The 25,273-nt window shown below is 47.1% G+C and overlaps 2 protein-coding genes across 3 annotated transcripts in view; both read left to right on the top strand.

Annotated features, from left to right (window-relative positions):
* The window catches only part of LOC6594753 (5-hydroxytryptamine receptor 1), a 51,707-nt gene extending 32,365 nt beyond the window's left edge, over nt 1-19,342 (top strand). For both annotated transcript variants that reach the window (XM_026995290.1, XM_026995291.1), the window contains exons 3-4: nt 10,311-10,418; nt 15,808-19,342. In XM_026995290.1, the coding sequence (XP_026851091.1) occupies nt 16,381-18,102 (1,722 nt within the window). In that variant the 5' untranslated portion in view covers nt 10,311-10,418; nt 15,808-16,380 and the 3' untranslated portion in view covers nt 18,103-19,342. The remainder of the gene's footprint in view (nt 1-10,310; nt 10,419-15,807) is intronic.
* Nucleotides 19,343-23,785: 4,443 nt separating this feature from the next.
* Nucleotides 23,786-24,991, top strand: LOC6594754 (AT-rich interactive domain-containing protein 1A). Its single transcript, XM_002020370.2, has one exon. It carries the CDS (start codon nt 23,850-23,852, stop codon nt 24,909-24,911), a length of 1,062 nt encoding a protein of 353 aa, XP_002020406.2. The 5' UTR covers nt 23,786-23,849; the 3' UTR covers nt 24,912-24,991.
* Nucleotides 24,992-25,273: the final 282 nt, after the last annotated feature.

Below are 25,273 nucleotides of genomic sequence, written 5' to 3'. Positions count from 1 at the left end.
AGGGACAGGGACGGGGACGGGGATCAGGGCCAACAAACCATAAGCTGACCACATACATGGCCGGCTCTCAGAGCGGCCACATCTGGCCAGGACTGCTGCTCCATTAGATGGCGTGGCATCCAGGCTACGAAGCGATGCGATGAGCCCGAATTTAAGCTCATAAAAATTTCATTTCATCTTCAACAAAGGAATATGGGCGAACAATTTGCCGTCAGCCGAAATTTATCTTGCTCACTCCGCTGCCAGCAGCAGTGTCACTTAAATATCAATTTAATTTCCATAATAAAGCCAGCCAAAGACCCTCTCACCCCTGCACAAATTCACAAACTCATCCATCGCCCGACGCGACGCCCCGAGAGGATTTTCCCGATGATTGACAGTTGGTTGGCGGATGCCTGATGGAGGACAGAGGATGGAGCAAAAGCAAAGAGGAGCCTTCTCGAGAGTAGTTGACAGAACATTGATTGAAATAAGTAGATCATCAAATATACGAATATGATATTAATAGAAAAGGAAATATCTGCCACAGGACTTCATTGAATCGAATAACTATTGTTAATTGTATTTGCGGAGCTCTCGTCGCCTGAAGGCAGCCCCACCATGCGAGTATGCCACAACAAGGACAGCCGGGGAGTGCTCCACGAAATGCGTATGTTCTTGATTAAGGATAGATATTCGGGTTGATTGCAATGCAAATACGCTTCGCGAATGTAATGATTTTCATGAGTATATTTTGGGTGAAAGAAATGGCTTTAATTAACTAGAAAGAAATGCTACTTTTATTTTCTGGTTTTACCAAAATACTTTCCACATTCACAAGCAAAAAAGCTGACAAAAGCAGAGGATTGTGCGGATTATCCTTTTTATAAACTTTTCTACATTTAATCCCACTAAATCACTCACAAGTCATCATCGTCCGGGGAGGTATGGCTGAATTTATTTATTAATTTTTACTGCACCCTCATTCCCGTCTCGAAATGCATATACTCGGAGAAACAGCCACAATTTAACCTCCGAATGGAGTGATATATGTACAAACTAGAAGCAATGAAAATGAAACAATAAAAGCAAACTTAAAAGTCCATTAAAAATGCTTAAGCGACTTTATGAAGTCGGCAGACCGCGTCAAGTCGGTGACAGGCGGGTGGAGGAGCAGAAGGACGGAAGGACAGAAGGACAGAAGGAGGAGGGCCATCCACTGAGTGGGTGACTGGACCGAACCGAACCAAACCGAACCGACAGATGTATGAACCTGATGCTGCCTCTGCTCTGACTCTGCCACTAGCTACAATGGTGATGCTGCTGCTGCTGCTGCTGCGGTCGCTGATAATAAATAGAAATCTCAATTTACGATGCGTTAGTTGAGCGTCCTCACCGCCACCGCCACCCGCTGCCCCTGCCGCAGCACTAGTAACTAGTGCCACGAGGCAGCGTTGTTGTTGCTGCTGTCCTGTGGTGGGGCTGTGCGGGTGGCATGTCCTTATGTCCTTGCTGCTGAGTGGCGGGAGCGGGAGCGGGGGCAGCGGTGGGGGGTGGAGGCTAACCCAACTCGACCGGTCTGCGCCTCTCTAATGGCATTTGTGATGGCTGCGGTTATAGTCACTGCCGTCGTCGTCATCGTCGTTGACGATGATGTTGATTGGCGATTCGCCGGCTTCGCATGCATGGATACGTCTCCATCTCTTTAATCCTCCATGGAGCGGCGGTACTCTGCTGGAAAAGTGCTTTTGTATACGATGTGCACAGAGTGCACAGAGAGTATATGGTTTTCGAGGGAATGGCTGTAACCGATAGTGTAAGGCAACTAAATGTGATCCTCCCTGAATAGTTGAGTATCCTTTAGTCTATACATCATACACCATACTCCTTCCAGAGTGTTGTCTGGAGAGCAGACTGCGAGTATTCGGAAACCTGCAGACCAAGTGCAAAACTCTGCTTATGCTGATATTAAAAACTTTGCTCATCCGAACCGAACCGAAACGAACTAAGCCTTAAATGACGCTGAAGCGAAACCGAAACTTAACCGCCTCATAGTTCAATTATGCGATAAAAGTTAAGCACTTGAAAAGTTTTCCGACTGCGACAAGACGTGACATAATTTGTGGTGATGCGATGGGATCGAAGGAATTGTCTAAATTGAGCCAGACAGGAGACTCCTCCGAGGCTGAAGAGCTGAGAGTAGAGACACACACCCTCTACAATGCTACCATTCGATTGGAGATGGGCAGATACTGTCAGTGGCAAGTCGCATCCTCCTGGAGAGAGGCCTTCAATTAGCCAAACCTTGTCAGCCACTTCCGCTTTTGGGGGGCAGCCGAGCAAATTGCAGTCCGGCGAGAGAGAGGAAATTGTAGAAGGACAGAAGGATGGACAGAAGTGGGGGAAATTAGGGGAACAAAAAAATCAGCCACAAATGCATTTTTGCAGGGATTAAGCCAGGCGAATCGGAGCTTACTTTGATGGATCCCCTCTGTTGGCCTGAGACAATCACGGACAAATCCTTGACGAAGCCCACACCGCGGACTGCGGACTGCGGCCTGCTGTGCGGCACTTGATGGTGGAACAAAAAGAGCGGAGGGAGCTGCTCCTATACCATCCTGACTGGAACCCCAGCTAATTGGCACTCGAATGCAAATACTAACTCAATTGGATGAGCGCTCAATGGGCCATGGCCACGGCCCGGACGGCCAGGCACGGCTCTGGGATGGCGCACCAGGCACCAGGAGCTGTCGTTTAATTTGGCTTTTTTCATTATTTACGCAGCCATTGTTGGCCTGCAGTCGATTCATGCTGGCTGCCCCCTCAAGTGGCAACTACGTGCTCCAGTCCCCCCCGATGTATATTTACCTCGTTATGGGGGCTTCCTTCCAGAGGCAACGAACGGGTGACAATCAAAATTTCGCTGGCTGTTCAACATTTGATGAGGCATTCAAAGAATTTTATGTGCATCAAATGTGCAACAACTTTGACAGCGAATCCCCGTCTCCATCCTCTCCTCCCTCCCCTCTCATCCGCTTCCTTCCACCGTTAAAATGACAGCACATAACTTTCGGGGCAAATTGCTGCATCATTTCGGCTTCATCTTTGGGATCAACTATTTCGGGACCGGCATAAATATGAATTTACAAATTTACATGCCACTAAAAAAGGCAACAAAAGTTATTTTCCGTTGCAACTATGTGGCAGACAAAAGAGGAAGGCATAAAGGGGGTTAGGGGCAGAAGCCGTTCTCTGAAAATAGGCACAAAAGTGTCCTTGTTGCTGAAAATACTCTTCAAAAGGGGTATGACGATTTGAAGGAGCTGCAAGGCACCGTAGGGCCTTGCCTTAAACATCCCTAAGCTTAGTGTATTTCCTCGCAGCCATGCCGAACCCTACTGGAACGGACTGACTACTTAACATGGAATCTTCAGGAGCAATCGACCCGCAAGAGTATCAAAATTGTTGGCCGTTAGTAAGTCGTCCTTTCTTGGTTTTTCGCTACTGTTGTTGCGGCTCTGGTGGAACGCATAAAAAACTTTTTAATTAAATTCCCCCTCTGGACCCAGCAGCCACTTGTTGTTGTTGTTTTCCCAAAGTACCAACAATGCGGGGGAGAATGCCAGAGGAGAGAGGCATTCAGTTTGGTGACAAGTTTGCATAAAGTAGTAAAAAGGCTATTTTTATACAGTCAAGAGTGGTAGCCGAAGGTGCTGTTGCAAGGCGCGAGAGGTGGAACCTAGTGGATCCACACTCCATTCCATCGAAAGTTTCTTTTCACTTTCCGCGATCCACTTTCCACTTTTCACTCTCCACTTCTACTGTGAAAATTTCGAAAAGTTCTCACTTAATCGCGAGAATAACAATTTTGAAGGGAAATTAAGTCAATCAAAATCAGTTTGTTGACCAAATTTAAGTGCACTTCCGCTGCTGCTGTTGGGCTGTTCATTATTCCATTTCCATTCGAGCCATTTAAACAAGAGGAGGAAATTAAGGAGAATCCAATTTCGAGTATTAATCATAATTTAATTAACATGTTTTTTAGGTCTGTTTCGTTTTCGAAATGTCTGCAATACAATGAAAAACACTTCAATCTATTTCCAATTAGGGATGCGTTATTTTCAGAGAAAATCCTTTTTGCAGCTGATATTTATTTCGTCCAATTTGTGCCTCGTTTTGTTGCAATGGCAACTATGTAATTCTCACTTATTTTATTTCTCAGGAGTGCATTAATACAATCAAACAATTCGGTTACACATTGAATATCGCCTTCATTGGGTTTCTTTCCGAACGATGCGTGTGTTCAACACATGTAAATTCCTTCTGTTCATTGTGTTTCTCGCCGTACATTCCTCTATTTTCTAGGGAAATCCTTTGCCTCAAATAAATTCCCAATCATTTACTTCTTTTCGTGGAGAAAATTCTTGACAAATAACCTTTAGGCAAAGTAAAAGTACTCTTGTTCTTGTGGATCTGCATTCTTCTTTAGTTATTTATTTATTTATTTTCCTTATTTATTTGATCCAATTTGTACCTATATTTGTTCAATTTTCTTCATTTGATGGTAATAATAATCGGAAATATATTAAATCAATCAACTGGCGATTATTAAATGCATTTGAATCCATCTCCCTCCAGATTGGTATCCTAGCAGTGAGCTGCTCGGAGCTGCATTTCGTTTTTACAACATTTCAAATAAATAAATAAATTTTGCAATTTATGCCGGAGATATTTTTGCTCGGATTGGCATCGGCCAAATGAGATTGCATCGTGTGCCGGGGCCTGGCAATCAATTTGGAAACGTTTAAATTGTATATTTCTTTCCTCGGCTTCCTGCCCTCATCTCGTCTTCGTTTATTTGCCAGGGCCCTGGGGCCCCGCTCCTCGTAGGATGGCGGACGGACCCCGGACTCTGGACTCCGGTCTCCGGATGCTGCGAGCAGCTGCAACAGGCAGCCATTTTCATCTGTCTGCCCTTCTCTACCTTCTCTTCTCGTCCTGCATCTGGCTCTTTTCGCAACAAGTGTCTGCATTCGCCTGTTTGCGGCAGGCTCCTTGGTGCCGATGCCGATGCTGATGCCGCTGCTGTTTGCATTTTTATGGTAAAGTGCCTCGAGCGAGTCAATGTTGCTTTTTCTTGCCCAGCAAACGGCGGGGCAGTTGTGGCAGTAGCAAAACCAATTAACACAGGTCAGACCTCAACTCAACTCAACTCACCTCACCTCACGGAACGGTGTAAAAACCATCATACTTTACACAGAGTGGGTTCTGTTCTGTAGTCTCCATCAATGCTTCACCTGGTCTTTCTCTCAGAGCAGCATGACAAGTGCTAAAAGTTTGCGGCCCGCTGACAGGCCCTGAACCTGAACTTTTCCGACAAATTGCTGGACCCCTGGAATGACATTTGCACCTGTCGGTCGTTTCGGTCGTGTCGCTCGTGACTGTGCCCTGTGCCCCTCGGTCTGAGATCTGAGATGTACATACATCACTGTCAAGGGGAATGTCTTTGTTGGTTTTCCGTGCTAAATTTAGAATCTTTCTCATGTCTTTACCCAAACGCATAGACACGCGAAATGTTTGGGAAATAAACATGCTAAAAATCGAAAATTCAATTTAAACGTCACATGGCCCTGGCCCTGTCGTCAAAAATCATAATTTTTCTCAAAGCGAACGTCGAAGCGGTGGAGGCAGAGACGGAGAGCTTTTGCTGATACTCTATGCCAGAAACGTGTCGGAAAATCTGGCAAATGTCAGACAGCTTGTCAATGAGAAGGGGAAGTCAGTGTGGTATGAACCCATGAATGAGCCAGCAGACGCAGCATTTTCCTCTCAATGAACGAGAAACGAATCCAAAATGCATCAAGGCTGTGTGTGGCAGTTGGCAATTGCCAGTTTTGGCCAAGCCACGCCGCAGCCACATCGACGGCCAAAAGAAATTGTCAGCTGCCATTGATTGCGTTGCCATTGAATGGAAAGTATCTCAGTATCTCAGATTGTGTGTGTGTGTGTGTGTGTGTGTGTGTGTGTGTGTGCCTTGAATGAGCCAAATTGCAGGCCGTCTAATAGTGCCACGAGATTTGGCCCGGATTGTCCGCCTGACGGCTCCACAAAGCATCGAATTAAGGTGGCTTCTTCTTTGGCGAAGACTATTTTCACCACAGAGACAATTGCATGAAGCTGATGCTATATTGGAAATCAAGGGAAACCGTAATCTCTCTCATCAGCTGACAAATTGTCATCTACTCCTTATGTGTGTCGTTCGTTGATCAAGTTCCAGAGAATGCTCTTCTGGGAGTACGAGTATATTAAATTGCTTTGATTCTAGATGGAATCTTCGTTGCTCGTTCTTCGTGGATTAAGGTTTCAATTAAGGTTTAGCCATAATCCAAGGTCCTCCATTGGGTAGAACTTTTCCAAAAATATTTCTTTTCCATTAATTAATCAGTTGAATTTTCTTCGAATTTCTCTTTGCCATTTGCTGTCCATTCTCCATTGATCGAATTACCCATTGTTTTCGGCCAAGTGCAGCAGTCGATACTCCGGTTTCAATCGAAGGCAAATATTAACATTTTTCATTTGGGCAAAAGCCCGACAAAGGACACCAAATGAAGCGCAGGCAGTGGCAGTAGCAGCGGCAGTAAACAGAGTGAAGGGAGATAGTGAGATGAAAAAGAAAAGCCGAATAATTGTATAAAATGAGAAAACGAGCCACTAAAGAGACTGACGGCAGCCGCAGCCTTGAGCCCTTGAGTGGAGCCCGTCGAGGGGTGGAATGGGGCTGGGACTGGGACTGGGGGAAAAGCAGCCCTGCAAAAGAATTAAACTAATATTTATCAAAGAGATGAGCGAGACGTGCTTCAAGCTAAACAAAAGACGACAGCACATGCCGGCGCCAGTCGAGAGGAGAAATGAGGAATGGCACAGAAGACAGGAGACAGGAGCTTGGAGAAGGAGATGGAGAATGGGGAGTCTGAGGAGGATTCAGATGAACAGGATGAACTGGATGCTGATCCCTGCGAGCAGAACGAGATGCAGCGTCATGGCTGTGTTTAGGAAAGTGACGCTGTCAAAATGCGAAATGAATGGACCTGCTCTCGTCGCACTTGTCTCTCCCGAAAGCCGCCTCAGAGGCGGCTGTTGTCTGAGGACTGTACGATGCACGAGGTATCTCCAGGACTCTGAGAGGAGTCTCGCGAAAGTTGTCCCAACTTTATGCTAATTAGCAGCTGCTAACCAGCGTTAAAACTTTGCACTCAACAGGCGCAGCAGGCAGGCAGCCAAACATGTGCTCTAATGTTCTCCAACCTGGTATTGAAACAGGATTTACGGCCTCCTTGGCCCTTTTTCTCTTCTCAAATGAGATAAGTGCCGCATTTCGGACAGCTGAGCCACACAATGGACTCGATGAATATCTGGGACTCTTCTCCCCTCTCTCCTCTCCCTCTCTTATTGTATTTTTGAGTGCATTTTAAGCTGTCGCAGCTGCCTCTGCCTCTGACTCTCTGCTCTCCTACACAATGCTTTCCCCACTTGAAAAAACACCATTTATAAGCAGATATATACGGGTATATGTAGTGTATGTTTGTACGTTTGGGTAATTGCATTGAAATGGGAAAATAAAACGGCTATAAATATGCCCATTGTGTGTGTGGGGGTCTGGGGGCTCCAGCAAGTGCGATTTCGGTGCCAACAATGCGCGCCATAAATTAACTAAATTGAAAACCGTTTTGGTGCAGGGCCACCCGGCTGTACACCCCTCCTCCTCCCTCCCTCATCCACCATCCCTCTTCTATCACACACAGCTTCCATCAGGCACGAGCAACACTTTTATATTCATTACAGTTCATACAGAGAGCTCTGCTCTGCTCTGCTCTATAGTGCACTGCAATAGTGCTGAAAATATGGTCTCTGGGCTATGGGGCAGTGGAGGGAACGAATTGAGCGCAGAGATACTTTTATGATGGATGGGCACTCGCTGTTTGTTCCTGCAGAGAATTGCCAAGTCATTTCGGGGATGTTGTTCCCGAAAGGGAAAACCGATTGCTCGCATACTCACATCCGGACCTCTCCACTTCTTGGATACCATTCAAAAATAGTCCATTCAGTAAGCGGAAACAAAGCAAATAATTTATATATCTTCACAGTTTCTTCGCATGGAAAATAGTCACCTCTCAGCTTTCAGACTTGCAACTTGGGAGTCTCTAAGGTATACAAAAATTGGAAGAACTGTATTGATTGATATCTACCCCATGCTATAGAGTATTTACGCGTCTGCTTTGTCCAATTTTTCTGCATTTTCCGAACGTTCTTTACCCCCCCCCCGCTGATGCGCTTTCCGCTGGCGGCGCACATAAATATGCAATAGAAACTTTTCTCACGTTTTTGATTGCATTTTTTTTTTGTGCAGCATCATAAATATTTAATGTTTACTTTCGCTGGAGCTTCATTTTTATTTCCCGCTTATTTCCGGCCAGACCCAGCAGCAGCGATCGCTGCACACTTGTCCGGAAAATGCAGTTGAAGGGGCGGCAGGCCGCCCTCTTGATTGCTTTTGGTACATAAAAGACTGCTACAAAGTGCCGAGTGGTGCGGTGCCCCGTTTTAATGGCCTTATTAATATAAAGATGGATAAGTCACTGCTTGTGACCGAAAACCCACACGATGCACTTCATTAACTTAATTAAAAACTTGGCGACAGCACCACAAACGCCACGGCACACATGAAGGGCGCACAGATGTTGCAACATCCAGGAGATCCCGCTCGGGCTCGTGCTCGTGCTTCCGTAAGTGCAGAGGCGGAAACCGCAAAGCGAGTCAATTCCAGCTGAGTGCAAATAATGCGTTCGCTCTCACAGATCCACGCTCGAGTCCCTGCGACATTCATAACGCTGGCTGCCACACACGAAGCGCAAACTCAATTAAAAACTGTCGAGCTGTTGCCGCCACGCTGCACTTTCACCCGCTGACTGGAGTTGATTGTCATTATCATACACAGTGATACATTCTCCACAATTCTCTATTTATCTTGCCTTTTCTCTCGTTACTTCTCAGTATCCCTCTCTCTCTTTTCTTCTCATTCTCCATCTCTGTAAGAGGTGGAAAAAGCATTCCCATTGCAGAGCCTCGGGTCCCTTTTATTCTGGCTTTCCTCAGTACTTAACGCCGCATGTAAATGCATTTGTTTGCTGCTGCATCCAGCAGCTGTTCATTTCTTTCATTTGGGATTTCTAATTCCTCTTTGCCTGCCTCCGGACTTAATGGGATTTTAAATGGAGTTTTCATTTATAAATTAGCAGTCTTTCCATGCCTGAAATTACCAGCAGTCCTCACATAATTCGTAGACTGAAAGGCCACTCGTTTAGTTTCATAAATGTTCTTCAGGAATCAGTCATTTGACTTCTCTCAGACTTCTCGCAATGTTCTCAAATCTCGGTCTCGTGTTCCCAGTTCTCTCTAATGCAAATAGAGCATCCAAAGACACTAAGAACTGAGTGATTGAGGTTGTTGTCTGGCTGTCTGACTATCTAGGGAAGCTGCTGCTGCATGTTTGGAATTTTTATGTTGTGTGTGCAACTGGGTGGCACTCATCGGTTCTAGTCTGCTGCACTGTGCTGTGTTCGGTGTTCGACTACAGCCAAGGCCTGGCTACAGTGTCTCAAATGCGGCTAAGCATGACGTTGATGAAGCGCATGCAACAGCTCAACTTAGTTGAAGGGGCATGTTGCAGGTTGCCAGTGCCGTTGCTGTTGCTGTTGTTGCTGCCACCTAAATTTGTTGCTGACAATTTCTTGTTAGCGCTCGCTGTTCATGTTGTGGCTTCGCGCTTTCTGTGTGCGTGCGTGTGTCTGTCTGTCAGTGTTCTAGACGATAAATTTTCAATTTTCTAACTTGCCACAGAGTGCGTTCGTATGTGTGTGTGTGTGTGTGGGTGTACGGCAGCCTTTCAACGTTTCCGCCTGTTTAGCCACCGTTGAGCGCAGCACAACATGGCGTATGATTGATGCCGTCTCAAGCAGACACACGACGGCGGCAGACAGTGGAAGGTGGGCTTATTATATTTACATAAAAAACCAGAAAGAATACCCCTTCGAGCCGAATCGTTTGATGCCCTTACATATGAAGAGTTTCCGACAATCTGCGCGCGGATTTTAGAGATCACAGAACCCTCTGGAAGGGCATGAAAGGGTGTAGTGTGGGGATTTCTATAAACTGTCTGGATGTCTGGGGTTGTGATAGAGTGCCTCCAGGCATAAGCCAGCCTCAACTCTCATTATGCGCTAAGGTTCTTTAATTACTTACACACACCTCATAACTTATCTCTTTCATTGCAGGCAAGGTGTTGAGGAGGTCTAAAGAGGTCTAAGCCCTAAAGAGAGATACGAGTACTCGTACGAGGAGAAGTAAACGGACACGGAGTAGCAGAAGAAGAAGGAAAAAGGGTGAGTAAATGCGAAAGGGAAATGAGAGCATGCGAAGTACAGGATTAGCAGTGAAAGGATATCCTTAGCCGACATCATCGTAGAAAGAATTTAATATCGAAATTATTGCGAGGATACGAATGCATTCGCCCCACTCCACTGGCTAGAAAACAATTCAATTAAGAGACAAAGTTATCCGACAGCCATATAAAAAGATTTTATGACTCCTCTTTCAGGATCATGGCCAAGACCAACTCCCCGTTTCCCCAAAGCTGCATCTAAGTCTGATGCTGATGCTGACGCTGGCTAGCAATCTCATAAAAGTCGGGGCAGGACACGGATATTGAGTGGAAAATTGTTGGGGGGCCAGAGATGCCAGATGCACTTTGCTGCGATGCAGCAGCAGGAGCTGCTCCTACAGATTGCATTAGATTAGAGCAGCATTGGAGGCAGGATGTGCTTTGTATCTGCAGGGAAAGAATTCGTTCATTCGTTCCCCTGTATCTGAGCCACAATGAAATCAATTGAGACTTGGCGAGTTCTGAAACTGATTGAAATGCGAGACTGTGCCGCAGGAAAAAATCCAGCATGTTGGCAATTGGCCAACAATTAGCTGGGCCAAAGAGTAACACGAGCCGGCCTGCCACACAATGGGGCATCGGGACAAAAGGCTCTTTTTGTGACTGAAATGTTTCCGCGAATAAATGCGAAATGGTACGAAATGGTTTTTATGATGATGTCACAGCGCGCCAGAGAAATAATTTTAAAACCCAATAAATTGTCCAGAAAAACACAAAGCAACAAAATGAGCTATAAAATGGAAGAGACAACAACGGGAGAAGCAAACATTTGACTTGACAAAACGAACGAGCATTTATGTGGCCTGGCATGGCATATCGAAGAAAGGAACGCAACGGAACGGAACGGAACGAAACGAACATAAATTCCTTGGGTCTCCTGGCCCAGGGAATCATCGGCTTTTTCCCCCCAAAAAAACATAAATAATCAAATGAAAATAACAAAAGACGCAAACAAAATATGTAAATGTTTGCTTCTGTAGACTGCAAATGGCAAGAGCAGCGCAAAAGCGTATTTGCAGGCAGGAAGGACCCGCAATTTATGGAAAACTCAATGCTTTATTACATCGCACACGCACACAGGCAAGCAAATTCGTGTACCTCATACATATGTACATCCGTACATGTGTATATGCAAATCATATCACTCATACGCCCACGTGAACTTTAAATGCAAAGGCATTATCAAAAATGAAACACCAGCGAGAATGTCAGGCCAGAAAAAACATCATGATGGGCTCGCTGTACGTGTAAGAGGGGATGGCAGAGGGTCTCCAAAGATAAGCAAATTCCTTTACTCTCTCTCAGTCTCTCTCTCTCTTCTTTCTACACATGTTTTGTGCACAAATTTTATTATGCACACAAATAAACAAGCGCACGCACACTGAAGCACAGGTACACCCATCAGACACTTCCTGTAGCGCGTACATATGGCAGCCATTTAAATGAACAGAACAGTTCTGTTATACAACACTGAAAAAAAATGAAATTAATGGCAAGCACTAAGCACTAACAATTCTGAGTGCTCCAAAATGGGAAGCAACCTCTGGAAGCCCACACTTTTTGTGGGACAGTGTAAGCGCGCTGGCAAAAAATATATGATTCGAAATCAACGCATTCATTATTTACAGCCATGCCAACGCTGCGCACAACGAGAAAGGGAAAATGGGAAAAGTGTAAGGGAATGTAAGCCAGCAGCAGCTTGACACATAAACATCAAGAGCGCAAGAATCTGGTGTTGGTGCTACCCTCTGCCACAAATTCGACAGCCTGCCCCCTGCCTCAAGCCTCACGCCTCAAACCTCTAGCTGAAAGCCAACCTGCCCCCGAAAGGGGCGCCAATGTCGACAGCGGCAATTTAAAATTGCTGGCTTTTTAACTCGCATCCATTTACAGCAATTTGGTGTGCTCTCGAGGCGTGTGTCAGACAGCAGACAGCAGACAGCAGTGTGTCCCGTCCGTCCCCCGTGTGATGTGTCAGGTTGGAATTACATGAGGCACTTGGAGCCTGCCATGGAGCCATGGCATATAAATAAGCAGAAAACGAAACGAAAACGAAAAACATGAAGGCAAAATTGAAAGCAAAGCCGTCATGAGAAATCAAATTTTATGACTTTGTAATTGAAATTCGCTCACGGAGCATATGAAATGAGTTACGCATACGACCCATCGACCCATGGAACCATGGACTGCACAGATTTCCCAGCACCAGCACTCCAATTGGTCCGAGAGCCTTAGTAGCTTCTGATTTGACCAACTTTTGGATTAAACATTTACTTGATTGAAGAAGACGCCCTGCAACAACCGACTGGTAGATTCGGTGCCATAATTTGCCAGAATGAGGAAAACATTTTCCGAGGGGAGTCTGCCTTGCGATGCACACAAGAAACATTTTATCTGCAGTCTCTAAAGGCTGTTTACATCAAAGAAAATAAGTGGCACCTGTAGCCTTTGGAAGATAGAGACCTGAATGGTCTGAGCAACTGAGCAGCGGGTATCTCATTATTCAGAGACTGCACCACCCTTAGTGGCTTTTATTTCCCATGGATTTATTTATATATGTATACCTATTATATCCCTCAGTGAGTCACTTGTTTCGTGACTTTCGAGTCTCAGCCGCAAATCTGCTCAGCTTTAAAAATTCTATCTGGTAAAAAGAGCAAAAGAAAGAAAAGCTTAAGTGCCGGCGCCAAGCCAACCCCAAACCACAGCAAAGGAGTGGCAATGTGGCAGACTGCAGAGTGGCAGAGAGGCAGTGGAGGAGCAGGTCCGCAGCAGACCATAAACTGCAACCATCAACTGCATTGCATGCCCCCTTTTTCGAGTGGCTGTTGGGCTGATGCTGCTGCTGTGAGGCATGGGGCATGGGGTATGAAACAATTGTTGGGGATATCTGAATCTGGGGAAAATTAAGTTTACGCTCGCTGATTTTCAAAAGCACTTTATATTTTTGGGGAGCAGCGAAAACTTGAGCTCGAGGATTTGCAAGCGTCTGCGCAGCCATAAAATATATTTTGTGTTAACTGAAAGGAAAACCATGAATTGGCCAGTGAATCCTCTGCTCCTGCTCTCCGCAGAACTTAATAATGCAGAAGGAGACTGGCAATCCGTGCTCATTCCGATTCCGCCGCAGTAAATAGTTTGCAAGAGCAGTCGGGAATCAGGACAGGGACTCCGCATCAGGCACCGCATCTGCAAATAGTTTGCCCAACAAATTTCAGACTCCAGAACTAAAATTATGCTTGTTTTGTAACAGTTCTACTCGGGACAAGAAATCGGAGGCTCCTGTCAGCCCCCCTGTCAGCGGCGTCGGGCTACTGCGGCAAACCTCAAGACGATGCCGCAGAGGGGCTGGGCTAGGCTGTGCTGCTGGAAAAGTATCTGAAAAGTTGTGCGCTGCGGGCTCAGCTCGTCTTGGGCTGGGAACGTATTAGGAATGTCAAATAGTGAGGCAGACGTGCGGTGGTGGCAATCAAAAGACGAACTGCCAGGTGGATTCGGTGTGGCAGGAAAAATAAAGAAAAATAAGCCTCATACGGGAGCTGGTACATAAATATATTAAAACCTATGAATATTTAGGCCCCTGTCGGCTTTGGCAATAACACAAACGACCAGCCAAAATGTGGGGGAATTTTAAGCCCTAGTCAAACATCTTCCCCCCTGCGCACAATTCATAATTAAATTACATTATTTATGTTCTGTTGTCGGGAGAATTCATCCGAACGGAACTCCCGACTTGGCAACTGTCCCCCGAAGCTTAAAGCGGCTTACGATTTGTTATTTGCTGACCAAATAATTGGCCAGCTCTCGGGCCTCTGCCCGGGCCTGTCCCCGGCCATGTCAGACCCCTGCCAGGGACCGCCTGCTGTCCGCTTGATTAGCATAATTAACACTCGGTTTCAGCCCCATTTGAGTGCACACTCACGGAAATGCAGTCATGCGCATGGAAATCAATAGACAATTTCCCACCAGAGATGAAATTTTGCGAAATTCGTTGCACTCGAAATAAAATGAAAACCATAATGATTAGAGCACACTGCTGCTCGGAGTTTGGTAATTATTATGCCATCCTATTATCCGATATCTAACCAATTTTCGCTGGCATATTTCCAAATGGCTCTGCTGTGGTTTGTGCGGCGATTGATACTGATTCTATCAGGGATGAGGTGTGATATAAATAATTATGGAAATATGATGGGAATAAAATTGAGATTTATCCCAGGCTCACCATCAACTGAAGTCTTAATCCTATACATCCTTTAGAGAGATGAACCATGCAGAGTCCTCGCAGCTTTTTAGGATTACACTTTAATCACTTGCACAATAGTTTTTTAATGATGGAAGTCCCCCATTTAATTCTTTTGTTTTAAATTTCACTGTAAATTTTGACTCTGGCAAAGAGGGTCACACCTGCAGCACAGGTGTGGCATCGTCTGGCCGTCTAGACACTTGCCCCCCCACCTCCATTCTCCGCTCCGTCAGGCTCGATTGCCACTCAGCCGCATTCAATAAATTCTAAAACCGAGACACATGAGAGAGCGAAGCCTCTCAAAGCCAAACCAAATGCTTTTTTAAAGCCAGTCCTCGATTGCGGTGGCAGCTTGAGCCCGGTTCGACGACCGTTTTTTTCTGAGGTTCCAATGGAATTCAATTAGGAGAGAAATGTATAAATTTTACTCGTACTTGGGGTCGCGGTTCTACTTCGACTTCATCGTCTTCTAGGACTGCTGACCGCAAAGGAGGAGGATGCGGAGTAGCCGCAGTGAAAAAGAAATAAATAAAATTGCAAAACGGAAGCTGGCAACAAAAATGGCTACAACAATGGCGGGAGACGCCGCCTTTTAGCTGCCCTTTTGTTTATTTGTTTCGTATTTTCCAGAGCGTCAAGTGCTTGTGGGCGTGGGCTGCGGTTTTCCCAACGATTCAATAATCAAAAGAAGTATGAAAATTAATACAAAGGGACGCCAGTGCGGACGCCCAGCCGCCAGGATGACTCGTGGGAAATGAGGAAAATGCTTAGCGGAGTACACAAACCGAAGCGAAAATGGCCGTCGGGCCATGAAAACGTTCGCGGTTCCTTCTGCTTCTCGCTTTATTTATTTTCGTCTTTCATTCTGCGTGTTTCATTGTTTAAAAATGGTTCCCTGGAAATTGTAACAACTGCGACCATCATTAGGGCGACATGTGCGTGCACGAGAGGAGCTGCGCTTTGGAGCTGCGACTGAGACAGATTTATTTTATGAGAATTTAAATTGAGAATTTAATACCGACCTGTTTGCACTTCATAAATACCAGCAAGTAATATTCTTTACGTTTCTCTCCACTCTTTGCAGGCAGTCGGCAATCGCACAGAGATCCGCTCACCCATAAGTCCAACAGCCACAAACTGCTCCGGAGATAGATGCCCGGCATAGATATAGTGGAGTAATCCCCATAAAAGTCAATGTTCTGGGCGACATCAAGCGAAATCATTTAATAGGCAGCCGGCAGCTACGTTTTTATTAAGCATACGCCGCGTTGCCCAGCCAAAATCGGAGAAGGAGAAGGTAGAGGAGTACCCTGCCCCACATAAATTAGTAATCAAGCGACACAAAGGCCAAACGCCAAACGCCAGAGGCTGAGCTCTGGGAACTGCGAGCTGGGAGCTGGGAACTGGTGGCTAGGGAGAAACTAATAAGAGACGACTTATTCTTATTGAAATTATGATTAATGACGGGAATATTGCACGACAACAGCGAAGAGTAAATCAAGGCATTGTGTGGCATTAGTTGTGCTTCATAATGATGAGCACAATGATCAAGATGATGATGATGAGCAGCAGCAGCAGTAGCAGCAGATTAGTGCTGTATCGCCACCACCTGACGAATTGAAACCGCGCAATTCTGGAACACAAGGAACCCCGTTTGATGGCTTCGTCCGTGCCGGAGTGCGTTGCAGCCGCGGCTGCAGCGGCAGCCCGACGGCGACGCCATCAGAGCAACCACCGTACACTGATCTCCACCGCCACACTGACGCTGCTTATACTCTTCCTCAGCAGCTGGGTGGCCTATGCAGCGGCCAAGGCGGCTACCACGGCCACCCCACCACGGCTCGAGGAGAGCGGCACGGAGTCGGAGTCGGTCACGATCACGGACTTCAACAGCAGCAGCGCCTTCCTGGGAGCCGTGGCAGCCGCTTCGTCCTCGGCTTCAGCTTCGGCCTTTACTGCCACCACAGCGCTACCATACCCATACTCCTCAGTGTCGCTCAACAGCAGCCCCGTGGCGATCATAGCCCATCAGGGCATCACCAGCAGCATTGCGGACAACAACACCACTTTGGGGCCGCTCTCGGACACCCCGTTGCTGATTGAGGAGTTCGCGGCCGGGGAGTTCGTCCTGCCCCCGCTGCAGTCCATTTTCGTGAGCCTCGTCTTGCTAATTGTGATCCTGGGCACCGTGGTGGGCAACGTCCTGGTCTGCATCGCCGTGTGCATGGTGCGGAAGCTGAGGCGCCCCTGCAATTACCTGCTCGTCTCCCTGGCCCTCTCTGACCTGTGCGTGGCTCTGCTGGTTATGCCCATGGCCCTGCTCTACGAGGTTCTGGAGAAGTGGAACTTCGGTCCGCTGCTCTGCGACATCTGGGTGTCCTTCGATGTACTCTGCTGCACCGCCTCGATCCTCAACCTGTGCGCCATCTCCGTGGACCGCTACCTGGCCATCACCAAGCCCCTGGAGTACGGCGTGAAGCGGACGCCCCGTCGGATGATGCTCTGTGTGATGGTTGTGTGGCTGGCCGCCGCCTGCATCTCGCTGCCGCCGCTGCTGATACTGGGCAACGAGCACGAGGACGAGGACGGAATGCCCATCTGTACGGTGTGCCAGAACTTCGCATATCAGATCTATGCCACGCTGGGCTCCTTCTACATCCCGCTTTCCGTGATGCTGTTCGTCTACTACCAGATTTTCAGGGCTGCCCGTCGAATCGTCCTCGAGGAGAAACGGGCCCAGACTCATCTCCAGAAGGCGCTCAACGGCAAGGGCTCACCCACTGCCGCCGATCCGCCGCTGGGCCACACGGAGCTGGTCAGCGGCAATGGACAGCGGCACAGCAGCGTGGGCAACACCTCCCTCACATACTCCACCTGTGGGGGACTCAGCAGCGGGGGCGGGGCCATCAGTGGCGGTCCTTCTGGGGGACATCACGGTGGCCACCATGGCAGCGGGGGCGGTGCGAGCGGCTCCACCGGACTCCTGGGGTCGCCGCACCACAAAAAGCTCCGCTTCCAGTTGGCGAAGGAGAAGAAGGCCTCCACCACGCTGGGCATCATAATGTCGGCCTTCACCGTGTGCTGGCTGCCCTTCTTCATCCTGGCCCTCATCCGGCCCTTCGAGACGATGCACGTGCCACCCTCACTCTCCTCCCTCTTCCTGTGGCTGGGCTACGCCAACTCCCTGCTGAATCCCATCATCTACGCCACCCTCAACCGCGACTTCCGCAAGCCCTTCCAGGAGATCCTCTACTTCCGCTGCTCCAGCCTGAACACGATGATGCGCGAGAACTACTACCAGGATCAGTACGGGGAGCCGCCCTCGCAGCGGGTGATGTTGGGGGATGAGCGGCACGGAGCCAGAGAGAGTTTTCTCTAAGGGATAATGGACGCTCAAAGGCAGGGATGTCGTGTCACGGCATGGAGACTCTGCTTCCGGGGACAACGATGACATCTTTGCTCACTCACTCACTCACTCACAAACACTTAGTCACACACATACACGCATATAAAAAGAGTATTTGTATGTAGTAGTGTTAGTAGTGCACCGCCCCCCTACATACGCATATGCACGTGGATATGGATATGCACGTGCATGTGTGTAGGTGCGAGATAACATATATGTAGACGACTCCTCTAAACGTAACTCGTTGTTGTAATTTTAAAAGGTAGATCTATAAGTATTCACACGTACACATACACACGGTTGTAACTGTGACAGGTTTCTACGGTTCCTTTTATGTTTCGAAAACAATCAGCACCGGAAATGAGCCACAATCGTTATCGAATCTATCTGATATCCTATCCTCCCTGGTTCCCCTAGTAGGCCACTCCCCAATCGCTAGAGATACTCAAAACAGAGCCAAAAATTAACCTAATTAATAATCTAGATACGTATCGATAACCTACTACGATATAATTATGTTCTGTGCAAGGACCCAAGCATTCTCTGTAAATACGGTTCAAGGGCTCTGTTTCTATACATAATAAACATATACGATTATACTATATATATTGTACGAGTGCTCAAGGGAGAACTACACTACCTATAATATTGTACTATATTTTGTAACTTTCTGCATTAGTCCTTCGTTGTATTTTGTATGAAAAAGTCACGCCTCTCTGTGATACCAAACATTAAGCATTATCGTACTCTTATGTTTAGATTGAAGAATCGAAGCTGCATCAGACGTAACGGAACGGAACGGAACACACGCAACACCTACTTATACAAACAAACATTTAGATATAGTCTCTACTAAGTGTGCATGTTTTTATTGTATATGATATGTAATGTATGTAATGATATTCACAAGAAACCAAACCAAAACACAAGCGAAAGATAAACTATCAAAACTATTTACATACATACCACACCAAACCACACCCCTACCGCACTCATGAGACGAAGCCATGACAAGAAACTAAGCTAAAGCCCAGATAATATTGCAGAACTAGAGTTCTCTATGAAAACTACAAACATAACATCAAATATTATAGTAACTATAACAAAACAAAACAAAAGCTTACCAAACTGCAGAACTGCATTTGAAAACTGTTTTTCCAAAGAGCGCAGGTGCAGGTGCAGAAGTTAATGCATCAAATAAAAGGCAAACCGTATAAATGTAATTTAAACAACTCTCGTTTTCTTCTGTTCTGGACTCACTGCAATGGTCATTCTTACTTCGTAGAAAGAGGTTTGTCTTCAGTGAAGTACAGTTGATTACTACGACTACGGGATAAGTGGAAAACGTTCGATTTTAATCTTTACCCCCAGCTGGTTAAAGTAGTACTTATTAATGATAGCTATCACTGCAGTGCCATCTGCATCGGCCTTAGTTTACACCCTCAAGAAACGAACATACCCTCCCTACTGCATACCTCTGGTCCAATTACTTGGCCTTCAAGTTACTCTAAATTGTCCCCTTTGTTAGTGAATTTTTTTCGTAAAAATCTGTCATTTATTGAAGCGGCGACAAAGTGCCACCAGCCTCCAGCCAGTGACTCATTGAATAGTATCTCACTGTCGAGCCATAGAATTTGAGCCAAAAAGTGCGCAATGGAAATTAAATTCTATGCCAGAATTCATAAAAAGCGACAGCAGGAGAAGAATTGAATTCAAATTCAACAAGAGCATGGAAAATGGAAAATGTGAAATGGAAAATGCGAAGCTAGGCGAAGTGCAGCAGCTGGCGGCCGTAGTTAATGCAGAAGAATGTCAACCCAGTGGGAAATTTAACGGACAGCAAGTGGCTTTAACCCGAACACAAAAAGCGTCTATGGCAATGGCAGTGGCAGTGGCAGAGGCAGACTCTTATTCTCCCATTCGAGTGTATTCTGTGCTCATTGAAAGTGACAAGTTGGGCAAACGTGCAGAATGCACGTTCCGGAAACGGAAGCCAAAGCAAAAGCTGGCGCCAACATGGCGAAAATATCAAAAGGCGAACGAGCAGAACTAACAAACATCTGTGGCGGATGGAGGAGCCATAGCCGTGTGGCGCTCTCCCATGCAAATATCTGCACATTTCACTATTTTTTTCTGGGGCACGGCACAGCATAGACATAGACATAAACAAGGCGAATGTTTCGGAGCGAAAGATCTGGGCGGGCAGCCACTTTTCGCAGAGATTCGCAGGATGTGGGGAAAAAGCTCTTGAAAAAGGGTATGACAATGACAAAGTGATGCGGATCTGACGGCGCCAGCAGCAGGACGAGTTTCGAGCTCCGTGTTGCTCCGGGCTGCTCCGGGCTCCTCCTGGCTGCCTGCTGATAAATGATGATTTTACGCCCGTACATGAGGGGATGCCATTTTATGAGCTCCAGCAGCCGAGCCAAAAAACACACCAAGCACAAGGCCACGCCTTCCATTCACCCACTCATCCACGGATGCAGGATGTGGATGTGGATGTGGATATGGGATGTGAACAGGAGAATGCCTGTTTCAGTTAAGCGGATTTTTGCATTCAAATTCCAAGGATAAAAAAAGGAAAGCTGACGATTGCAGCAAAATTGTTGCAGCTCGAGCGAGGGCGAAGAGTCCGCCCTGCAGCTTTATGAGCGCTCTTTTCTATTAGTGTTTTTCGTGACACTAATGCGACGCTTATGAAACAACGGGACTCGTTGTCGGGGCTGCTGTCAGGGACAGCGTCGGTGTTTTAGAAAATGTCGCTTATGACATGTATCTGTAGTTGTCAGGCCCATAACCATGAAGTGTTAACAAGCATGTGCCACATAAATCAACATAGAGCCGGGACGGCTTTGGCAGACAGGGGACAGCGGAGAGGACCCTTTTCTGGACAGACCCACTGAAAATTGGGAAAGTCTGAAAAACAATAAAAGCAAAAGGCAGAGTGCCAGAGTGCCAAAGTGCGGCACGTAACAAAAAACCCCCAATTGAGCTCAATTTCCTGTGAGTGGCACTCTCCTCTGGAATGTTTCAGAGTGGAAAGGCCGCTAAAGTGACTCTACTTACGAGCAGAGTAGCTCCATTTGTCCGATAACGCAATCGAAAGTCGAAAATCGAAAATCAATAGCCCATCCCACGCATAATGGAGAGCAAATGTCAATGCTGTAAGGTAATAAGACAAATTTCCAAATGTATTTGCCGAACAGCAAAACAAAATGAGCTCGAGTTTCAGCTATAAAGGCGAAAGACCATCCACAAATGACAATCAGATGGTGGTTGGAGGATGGTGGACTCCTCCTAGAGGGATGTTAAATTTAATAAATATCAAAGTAGCATCTCGGGAAAATGGCAATCTAATATTTTGTGCGAGTATTCAATGACTCAAACAAAGAAATATGAAACCCAATCAGCTTAGAGTTGATGTATTGCTCAAGTGCTTTGAAGGAAACCAACCGCAAAGCATACACATTTTTCAAAGTTGAAAATCCACATTGCTACAGAAATATTACGCATCCGACAGGTAGTTCTATGCCCAAGAATACGCAGCACCTTTGCAAATGTGTGAAAATATATTCGAAACAAATTATGTAAATTATTTCAAGCCCTAAAAACTCCATTTCATCATGACGCGATAGGCATCTGCTCTGCAGCCACAAGACCCATTTAGCCTCTCGCTCTGCCCATTTTTTCATTGTTGTAATTGTGGAAAATGTTTTATTAAATGCGGTCCTGCTGGACCGGTGTCACGTCACCCAGTCGAGCCAAGCCGAAAATGAAGAAAGTGCGGGAAAAGTGAGCTGAAATGTCTGGGAATTTGTACAAAATTAAGTTGATTAAATGGACTTAGCAGCGCGATTACACGCAAGGCTGGACGGGTCCTTAAGCGCCCTGCCCTGCCCTACCCTGCGTGGGGCCCTACTTTTGGGCTTGTCGTAGAACATTTTTCATTCTTTCGTCTAATTCATTGCCGTCACTGCTAGTGGTTCGGCTCCTATCCATTGACAGGAGCCCGTCCAGGGACGGACGGCAGCAATGCGGCGAAACTTTGACCATCGAAATCTGGGGCAGAGTCCCGTGGGAGCAGTCGACTTTGGCTTCGTTAAATGTCGCATGATTAACGCTTTGCTCTAGAAGACAATTGATAAAGAATGGAACGGAAGGGCCAGCAGGATTTTAGAACGGGCTCCCAAGATGCTTTAAGCCCGTGTCGGGCTGCGCACAATGGACAATGGACCACGGACAATGCAGCTTTTCCTTGTGTAACAAGAGAAAAGAAAAGCTGCTTGGGAACCTGGCTCAACTTAATGCGAGCAGAGTAGGGGATGGGCATGCAAGGAGTAGTTCTTTAAGTGTGCATTAGTTTCCCATTTCTCCAGAGCATTCAGCATTCGTCTGGGCTGTGTCTGCGCTTTTTGTTGGCCTTCCCTTCCTTCCTTCTTTGCTTCCTTGTTTCTTTCCGTCTTGACAATTAAGGTCGGTCTGTGCAGCTGCCATAGAGCAGCCAAGAGAAGCATTTAATGCAGGAATCACTTTGTTTTAGGACCCATTGCGGCTCGGGGTGCCTCGCGTGGATGCTCCTTTGTTTTTTGTGTTAGCTCTGGTCGAAAAAAACAAAACAGAAATTGCGAAAAAAGAGGAAAAAAACACGCTGCGATGGCTGCTGCAAGCATTCGAAATGATTAATGTGCCGGATCCTGAACGGAACAGAACGGAACAGAACAGGAGGAGCATTAATGGGCGGTCAGTGAGGCGTTCTCTCCGACAGCTAGTGGCTTCATTTTGTCGGTCCCACTCCATGGCTGCCTGCCAAGTCTTCCAGCCATGTCTTCACGTACACGCTAAAAAAAGGCGAACAAAAGATTGCAGCACGTTTTGGCTCAAAAATCCCTGTTCCGTTTGGCAATCAGCGGCAGGCCCATAAATTAACTCGCCGCGCACCACGCTGCGTATGATTAATATTTAGTATTACACAATCTAATGGTAGACTCGTGAGCAATTTCCAGTGTTTTCCAGTGGATGTGCACCCAGTGTACGAGTACGATCTTAATTTCGGTGCCTCGCTTAAATCTTTATTAATATGCCAGGAGTCCGTCTCATCCGCGCGTCTGATGAAAAACGGTTGCCATCAGCATTAGCGGCATCAAATTTGCCCGGGTGTCTTGCCCCTCAGAAGCACCAACGGCACAACTGCATTGATTTTGTGTGCGCAGAGTCCGGAGAGTCCGTAGAGTGCGAACAGCTCCAGCCACATGCCATTTATGTTAATGATTACCCAGAATTGGCAGTGGAATCCGGCGAAATTGACGCCTATCTAGTGGTGGAGAGGTGGGGGAGCATGTGCCATCAATTACGGACAAATTGAGGTAGATCTCATTCGACAAGGCCAACACCATTTTCCGTTGGATTGGGGGAAGCTGAGGTTTGTTCAACGGAGTCCCATAGCACACAGATATGATGTATATCAGGAATAGCTTAATGTGTTTAAGCGCACATAAAGCCCACTCTGTGATTTACTTCATGTATTCAATATCTCATAGTTTCATTCAAAGTTTGTTTGATTCAGTAATGAAAGTATAAATATCTATAACCATTTGTTAATTGTGAACCGTCGAAAGAGACGACATTTCAATATGAGTCTAAGGCATGACCACTACGGAGGAATAGAATATTTCCAGGAAGCCGAAGCCCTTCCGCATCCACAACACGGGCCCGCTGACAAGATGGCTGATGACCATGTGGGTCGTGGACATGATATGCCGATGGTCTTCCACGGTGGCTACAACGAGACCATCCTGTTCAAGTTTTGGCAATGCGACACCCGGCTGGCGTTGGCCTTCTCTTGCCTGAGCATCTTCATTTTGGCCATTCTCTACGAGGCTCTCAAGTTCTTCCGCGATTGGCTCTTCCGGAAACGCAAGCGGCGCATACAGGGGGGCTACGACAACTACAGTCCATCCCGTAACCGTCCTTACAATTACTACGACTACTATCGGCAGCCACACCCACAGATGCAGCGACATTTACAGCCACATCTACAGCCACGTCTACAGCCACAGCCACAGCTACAGCCACAGCCTCAGCTAACAGGCCGCATACAGACATATGTGTATCGACCGCCCCAGGTGCGCCGACCAGCGCAGACCCAATCTCCTGCCCCAACCGCAGCCCCAACCGCAGCCCCAACCTCCATTACATACTTTTCGGATGGTGAGTCCATATCCACATTGGGTGATCTACCCACGTCCTCATCGAGTGATCAAGCCGTGCCGAGATCGGCCAGTAATCGTTCGGCAACAACGGATGCTCAAGCTATTCAAACATCGGACTTCCAAGCAGCGACCGCCTCGGACGACAAAAGCCCGAAGACCTCACTAATCTCTCAAGCCTGGAAAAAGTTGCGGCTGGACGCATCAAGTGCCTCCAGATCGGGTGGCCAAGGAACGTCGACATCGGCCGCCCAAGGTGTATCTACAGCAAATGCGCATACGCACATTCGTCGGCCCGGTCCGCCGGGTCCGCCGGGTCCGCCGGGTCCATCCCGTCTTCTGGCGGCAGTGGAGAGCCAGGATACCGGCGAGTCTTTTACGTGCGATTTTTATCTGTCACCGCTGCATATTGCTCAGACCTTTCTTCACATGCTGCAGGTCCTGATCTCCTTCTTGCTGATGCTCGTCTTCATGAGCTTTAATGTTTGGCTCTGCCTCGCAGTGCTCCTCGGCGCGGGCATGGGCTATTTCCTCTTCTTCCCCCTGTGCACTAGTGTCCAGGAGCACTGCAACTGAGGCAAGCGCCGAGTCCTGAAACCTGAGTCCATGTTCCATGTCCCGGCTAATGCGCATGCTAATGTATTTTTCTAATTAAAGCAAGTTGTTAAAATCATAACGGCTCGTCGGGTCCTCGCTCCTCTACCTAATTGTTAATGTTTATGGCTCGTAAAACAATGGATGCAGCAGCGTCTTCCAAATTGCCAGCCAGTTTGGTCCTGGCCTTCATGCTGGCTAACTAGGCGTATGCGTAACGCCTGGCCAGCGGGGCGTGGCGTGCGAGTGTGATAGGAAGGCGAGGACAGCCAGGAGGCGTATCGCTCAGCATTTTTATGCGTTATTCTTGGATATTTTTGTATCTGCCGCCCGAGTTTACGAGA

Source organism: Drosophila persimilis, unplaced genomic scaffold (assembly GCF_003286085.1).
Source record: "Drosophila persimilis strain 14011-0111.01,24,50 unplaced genomic scaffold, DperRS2 tig00000000-arrow-pilon, whole genome shotgun sequence".
NCBI classification, from domain to species: Eukaryota; Metazoa; Arthropoda; class Insecta; order Diptera; family Drosophilidae; genus Drosophila; species Drosophila persimilis.
Note: the sequence above shows the minus strand (reverse complement) of the source record. Positions and strands in the feature narration are given on the sequence as shown.

Coding starts and splice junctions, on each gene's coding strand:
- LOC6594754 (XM_002020370.2), top strand. CDS start 23,850: ATGGCTGATGACCATGTGGGTCGTGGACATGATATGCCGATGGTCTTC.